A 7,500-nucleotide genomic window follows, 5' to 3' on the forward strand; every position below is an offset into this window, starting at 1 on the left:
TTCATCAGCCAGTCTTTTAAACATTTATAAACACGCACTCCCAGCTTCAGATTTCCAGTCGAGCAGGTCACTTGGAAATAGGACGTTTCCCACATCCATCCCCACCCCTCCCCCTTCATACTTGTGAATTAGCCTACAGGAACACATAGCTCCTATTGCTTATTCAACAACTGTGGCTCATACTTTCATCAATAGCCAATATTCTCGGGGTTGTATGCGGCTTAACCAGTCCCGCAGCCTTTAATTAAATACGCACAGGATTTACGTCAGATGATCAATTGGTTTTTGATCTGTAAATATAATGTTTTGCATTCTCATTTAGAAGGGCATACAGTAACGGTTACACGAGCCCTCCAGAATGGACTTGTTATTCAGTCACTGCGGCTAACAGGCAGATTCTTAAACACTAACTAAGGCTTTGGGCGAGGCAGCGTTCGAGTGGAATAGAGCTGAACACTCCAAAAGAAAGCGTTGTCTTACTGAATCACTGAGATGCTCAAACTGCTATTGAGCTGGTTTTGCAGATCGACACATTATGGTTGTTGAGAGCGGTCCATATTTGAGTCAGCTTGCTCGGTAAAATACTCCCGAACATTAAACTGTGACGAGGATACCTCAGCAGGTCTTAACTCACTGCAATTTAATAGCAATCCACACAGCATGGTTTACAGCCAGCGTTTCACATCGACACATGTTTTAATTGCCGACAGCTGTCTCACACATTAACTTTTTATCCAAAATTAGCAAATTCAGAACTCGACGGAAATGAACTGAACTTCGTTCATATATATATATATATATATATATATATATATATATATATATATATATATATATATATATATATATATATATATATAAAATAACTGCGTTTCTTCGTGTCGCCAACCTACCCATCCAATCACCTAACTGAATTTGAGAAATGCTACAGCAACAGATAATGCATTTTAGAGAAATGTGCTTGTGTTGATTCAGTGGTACACACACACACACACACACACACACACACACACACACACACACACACACGCACACCACACACACGCACACACAGAGTTTGTTTGCCCGTCTTGTTATTTTGCAGTTTGACTAGATGACACCTGCCTTATATATTACATATATTACATTTTATAATGTAAATGTTTACTTGTTTTTGGATTGGCATTTATTGGGATTGGGATTAGATTGTAAGTACCAAATAAACCACAACAAGACTGACAGACACTCGCAGACACACAACCACACACTCATACTCACACACGCATATAACAATACATGTGTGCATTGACTTTCATTAAGTGTACAATTCCACCTGAGTCGAATAACCAACACCAAGACACTCGGGTTTAAACTAAATATGTATGCATTAAACGTTTTCTCCTAAACCAAGTAAAAATGAGTCTCATACATTATCTTAACCATCGTAAACTATTGAACTGTATACATTCACACACACACACACACACACACACACACACACACACACACACACACACACACACACACACACGCACACACGCACACACGCAGGCACACGCACACACGCACGCACACACACACACACACGCACACACTCACGCACACACACACGCACACACACACACACTCACACGCACGTCGCGCGTGCGCACACACACACACACACACACACACACACACACACACACACACACACACACACACACACACACACATTCTTTCAGGCAATGCGTTCCAACACTTGCATGTTTTCAACAGTTCATATATTTCTCGGGACATTTCTTTTGATGTTTAAAAACCACAACAAAAAAAGAAGACAGCGCTCATTGCCAGCCCCTGTCCCACCTACACCAACACACACTGTGCATATATTGATTTTATTAAAGTTCATGTGACTCTCTTTATTGATTTGTTTTACATAATGCACACAAAGGTTAGTGCTAATACAGAGTGATAAAGAGTAGCGCGGTGCGTACCCATTGCACCAAACAGCGGCCAGGAAAGCAATGTGTATACATAGAGCAGAAAGACAAATCGCTGTACATGTGTATGAAATTCGATTAAATATGAGTAGAAACACACACACACACACACACACACACACACACACACACACACACACACACACATATATATATATATATATATATTACGCATATGCACTGTAATACTATGTCCTCCACATCGACTGCGGGTACAATTCCGCACTAGTTTTCTGTGTGACCGAACGGGGGTGCACTGCAAATAATACATATTTCACAATTTTTGCATTTCATTTTTAGAATGGTTTAAACTGTTTATGTGAACCCTATGGGGTACCAGAAGCTTAGAAGAAAAAAAAAAACTGCATTTTAAAGAACAGCATTTATAGAAAACGTGGTACAATACACACGCAGTGACCTATTTCTATAAATACAGACACATGTACTGTTATACATGTATTATCGTTACTTTATATTAGATTTGTAGGTATTATATAAACCCGTCACTGCCTTCTATAGTGTAGGCATACCGCGTTACCTATCGATGCTGTTCTTTATCGTGCAACATGAACAGTTGTAATCATTCTAAAAATGTAATTAAAAGAGAAAAAAAACTACCAATTTGTCCACTTTACATTTAATCAATGTAATTGTCGCCCCCTCTCCCTCCCTCCCGCACAGGCACAGACAGGAAGAGGGGTCGCCAGACTTACACACGGTACCAGACCCTGGAGCTGGAGAAGGAGTTCCACTTCAACCGCTACCTGACGCGGCGGCGGCGCATCGAGATCGCCCACTCACTGTGCCTGACCGAGCGACAGATCAAGATCTGGTTCCAGAACCGCCGCATGAAATGGAAGAAGGAAATGAAGGCCGCGGGTCAGAGCCCCTCAACCGAGGACAAGCCTGGGGGAGAAGAGAGGAGGGAGGAGTGAAAGAGAGCAGGCGTCCCTGGTCTGAAACCCCAAAACTCAAAAGAAACCCAAGACTAATTTTTATATATATATATTTGTTATATAATATGTATATATATATATATATCCCGTATATGATTATATATAGGGGGATATATCTATATATATATATTATATATATATCATAATGAAGGAACCGCATTCTCCAGATTTGTATAACACTGAGACTCACTATACTACCTATACTATACTATCCTTATCTGTTTTGTACATTTAGAAAAATGATAAAATGATCATGAAGTCTATCTATTAGTTTAATTCTTTAAAAGTATAAAAGTAAAACAAATAAAAATAATAATCCCTACAATGATTTCCCCCACTGGCTTCTATTCTCATGTGAAAGTTATTATTGGTCGTGCCTTTCCTTTTTTCAAATAAAGAAAGAAAATTATTATTATTATTATTATTATTATTATTATTATTATTAAATATTAATTATTCTTATTATATATATTAATAATAATAATAATAATACTAATAATATTATAATAATAATAATAATATTAATATAGTAGTAATACCGCAGTCATCATGGGACACTACCCTGTGTATTTGTTACCATGACGTGTGTACGTGTAGCTGAACTTCTGTCTTAGAAATAAGAATGGTGACTTTAAAAAATGTCTGAAAAGGGAAAAATATAAACCCAGCATATATAGAATATGTACATAATTGAAATGTATGTTAAAATGTTACATACATATATATATATATAATTATATATATATATATATATATATATATATATATATATATATATATATATATATATTATATGTGTGTGTGTGTGTGTGTGTGTGTTGTTGTGTGTCCGTTGCTTTCTCGTGTGTACTATTAAGACAATATGTTCCCTTTTACAGTAGTCTGTGCCCTTTCGTGTACGTGTTATATTGTACAGTGGAACACAAGATGTAGGAATTATTTTATATATCATTTAGTTTTTTTGTGAAGGATTAAATAATTGTGGAAAAAATCGACTTGTGTTTTCTAGTTGCACAATGATAACAGTTTCTGCCCCCCCCCCCCAAAAAAGTACAAAACACAGACAGTGCTGTGTGTTTTGTTTTATATATATATATAAGAATATATAGAATATCTATATATATATACTACGGAGATATAGATATATATATAATATTCCATTGATATTGTGAACCATTAGACTGAAACACACAACTAAAAAGAACAAAAATCTGAATATTCATATTTTTCTAGTTGTTCATTCCTCATTCCTCTATATAGAACCCGTTTTGAATATTGCATCTCTCGCTTTACAAGAAACGATCGCTCCTTCCTCTTATCAACACTTACACCACCTTCAACTGATGATGGGAAGATATACTGAGACACCGGAACCAGATCTTACAAAATATTACATACTTCGATTGATTCAACTTCAATTCAGTACCACAAAATATGTATTCTCTATACGTTTTTTACGAATGCATACACGCGCGCGCACACACACACACACACACACACTAACCCTACCGCTAAAAAACCTCTCCACACTAACTGAGTTCTATATTTGACAAAAGTCAAATCGCAAGTGGTTAAGAGAACACGCTATATGTTGTTTTTAAGGTAACTGCATGAAAATAAAACGATTCTGCTTCATACCTTCAGCTCCGAATTCAGAATTGAGTGTGTCGTGTAAGGAACTCCTTACCCGTTCGTTTGCAAGGCCCTTGTGTGTCGATGCAGCCCTTGTTCAGTGACAGAGCTGGGGTCCCGTCGGCTAACTTAGTGAATTGTTTTATTGTTTGTTGCACTTTCTTTTACAGCGTCAATAAAATCCGGAAACGGCTTCTAAAAAAAGAAGGAGCAGAAGGGATAAGCGCGATTCGAGAAAAACACACGCTCGACAGGAAAGAAGGCAGCACACGCCCTTGTCAGAGGAATTATTTACCCTCGCAAGCATCCGATTTTTTCCTCCAAATTTTAGCTTGTATTCCCAATCAAATCTACTAATAAAAATACGAAAACATAACATCCACAAGAATCGAGTAAAAGAAAATACATTACAAGTCTGGAATAGGTGTGTGTGTGTGTGTGTGTGTGTGTGTGTGTGTGTGTGTGTGTGTGTGTGTGTGTGTGTGTGGTAATAAAAGCTGAAATTTGACACGACATTTAAGAAAAGGAAGAAAGAAAAAAACAAAATACGCACAGACATTAATTCAACACCTCGCTTTTATATATTCATTTGGCATATATTTTACTATAATTTAATTAATGCAATTATATTTGTGTTATTAGATGTTTATTGATGGCAGTAGATATGGTTATGTTTTATATAACGGGCATTATTTTATATATAGGTCTATACATGACAGAAATTCTACATGCTAATGTAATTGTACTGTTCATCAAACTTCTATATAATCGTTTTATATGCATAAAGTGTTAATCCTGTAAAACAGAAATAACGATTTCTGGTCTCGGAAACGCGACCATGCTCGGTTCGTTTTGCCAATGTTCTGGCACAGTTCGTATTTATTTCGCCGGCACTCGGTCCCAGTTCGTGGCTTTCGCTTTAATAAACCACAACCAGACCTTGATATTAAAAAAACAAACAAACAAACAAACAAAAAAAACAACAACTTGGAATATTGATTTTAATATTCTAATACGTATGAAATAAATAATAATACAAACGTACAGTGTTTATAATATCCAGAAATAACACAGAAAATTAATGCCCGAGTTTCTTAATGCATTTAGCGCGCACACACACACACACACACACACACACACACACACACACACACACACACACACACACACACACACACACACAAACACACACACACACACACACACACTGACACACACACACACACACACACACTGAAACACACACACACACACACACACACTGAGAACACACACACACACACACACACACTGAAACACACACACACACACACACACACTGAAACACACACACACACACACACACACACACACACACACACACACACACACACACACACACACACACTGACACACACACACACACACACACACACTGAAAAACAACACACACACACACACACACACACACACACACACCACACACACCGCACACACACACACACACACACACACACACACACACACACACACACAATATATATGTGTATATTTCCTCTGGAATTCATATAGATTTCAAGTAATTTTCTATTCGTTATTGGTGTAAAACATTAACATAAAAAGTTTTTTTTTGTGTTATTTACTATTAATATTCTGTAATTTATGCAAACGTACAAACTCATACAACACAATCTAGGGTTTGTTTGTGTTAGATCAAAAATTATAAATTTTTAGCTCAGTTTTCTAATCAATTAGTATATATATATATATAATATATATATATATATATATATATATATATATATATATATATATATATATGATATGACATATTATCAATATATACCGCTGACTGTATTCTCAAGAAAGAAAGATGGCGACTGAGAAAAGACTGCTGCTAAATCAGGCCATGAAGAAATGCAATAAATTCCTTGTTGTTTTATGAAAATTTACAACTTTGTGAGAGAACTTTATGAGTGGATCGGTCCCTGGATTGGCCAAGGCGCGTCATGTGGACGAGTAACCGTGAACATGAACTTTTTATGATTTCCCATGTGGTTCTACTGCAGCATTCTTTTGGCCACAGTACCGTGTGTAGGAACACTGTCCTCTTCCAAAAAAAAAGGGCTCTTGGCATTCTTTTCAATTTTTTTATTTAAGAAAAAAAAACCTCTGAGTACTTTCATTATATGATGAATTAAAACAGCACACACACACACACACACACACACACACACACACACACACACACACACACATTTTACTCGCGTATGCTAATATGTGTTGATTTTGGAGTTGACTGGAGACTGGTGACTGCCACGGAGGGTGTATTTGTAATCCGTGCCCTGCGTAGAGCTGGTGTCATTTCTCTAACAGGAACCTCGCTCGTTTCTGTAAATGTACATGACAGGAGACAAGAGCATATCCGTGGCGGGGAGACAGGGGTGACCGATGTCGCCTAATAATGGCTACGGACTGGAACTCTATATGTGAGACACAAACTGAGTGATTATCGACAGCGCCACATGACTGAACAACGAACCGCAGAGGTAAGAGATTATTTATTCAATAATTTGATCATTTCTTCATATGTGCTTTATGGATAAATTTGTTTTTATTTTTCTTCTATTGCTTACCTTAAATCAATGATGAAGAATACTCTATACTCATTTTAATTTTATATTCCAAATGCGTGCACACGGCTCTGTGATGCTTGAGGTGCATGGCTGTTGAAATCAGTTTGGCACGTCTTTAATGGTATCTATTAGAAAGTTATCCGCAGTGTCGACTTTGTTTACGGGCGGTGGGTGTGCAGCGGTATTGGGTAATGTGGTAGAGATATCTCTGCTGTCTCTGTTCACAGCGGTGCTTGTATTCATGCCAATTGGATAAAAACAAGGCGAGAGGTTGTTTTTTTTTTAAACGTGGTCTTATAGAAATATCAAGGGGGGGGGGGGGGGGGGGGGGGGACG

The 7,500-nt window shown here is 37.3% G+C and overlaps 1 protein-coding gene and 1 long non-coding RNA gene across 2 annotated transcripts in view; one reads left to right on the forward strand and one right to left on the reverse strand.

The window, feature by feature from the left end:
• Positions 1-2,964, forward strand: part of LOC121323911 (homeobox protein Hox-B7-A-like) — a 4,911-nt gene extending 1,947 nt beyond the window's left edge. Inside the window, exon 2 of the mRNA XM_041265241.1 lies at positions 2,643-2,964. Within this exon, the coding sequence (XP_041121175.1) occupies positions 2,643-2,896 (254 nt within the window). The 3' untranslated portion in view covers positions 2,897-2,964. The remainder of the gene's footprint in view (positions 1-2,642) is intronic.
• On the reverse strand, positions 2,786-4,982 carry LOC121323912. Its single transcript, XR_005951197.1, has 3 exons — positions 4,845-4,982; positions 4,605-4,744; positions 2,786-2,867 (listed from the first exon to the last, which is right to left on the reverse strand). It is a non-coding gene; the product is annotated as an uncharacterized LOC121323912 (long non-coding RNA).
• Between the last annotated feature and the right edge of the window lie 2,518 nt (positions 4,983-7,500).

This window comes from Polyodon spathula, chromosome 12 (assembly GCF_017654505.1).
Source record: "Polyodon spathula isolate WHYD16114869_AA chromosome 12, ASM1765450v1, whole genome shotgun sequence".
In the NCBI taxonomy this organism is placed as follows: domain Eukaryota; kingdom Metazoa; phylum Chordata; class Actinopteri; order Acipenseriformes; family Polyodontidae; genus Polyodon; species Polyodon spathula.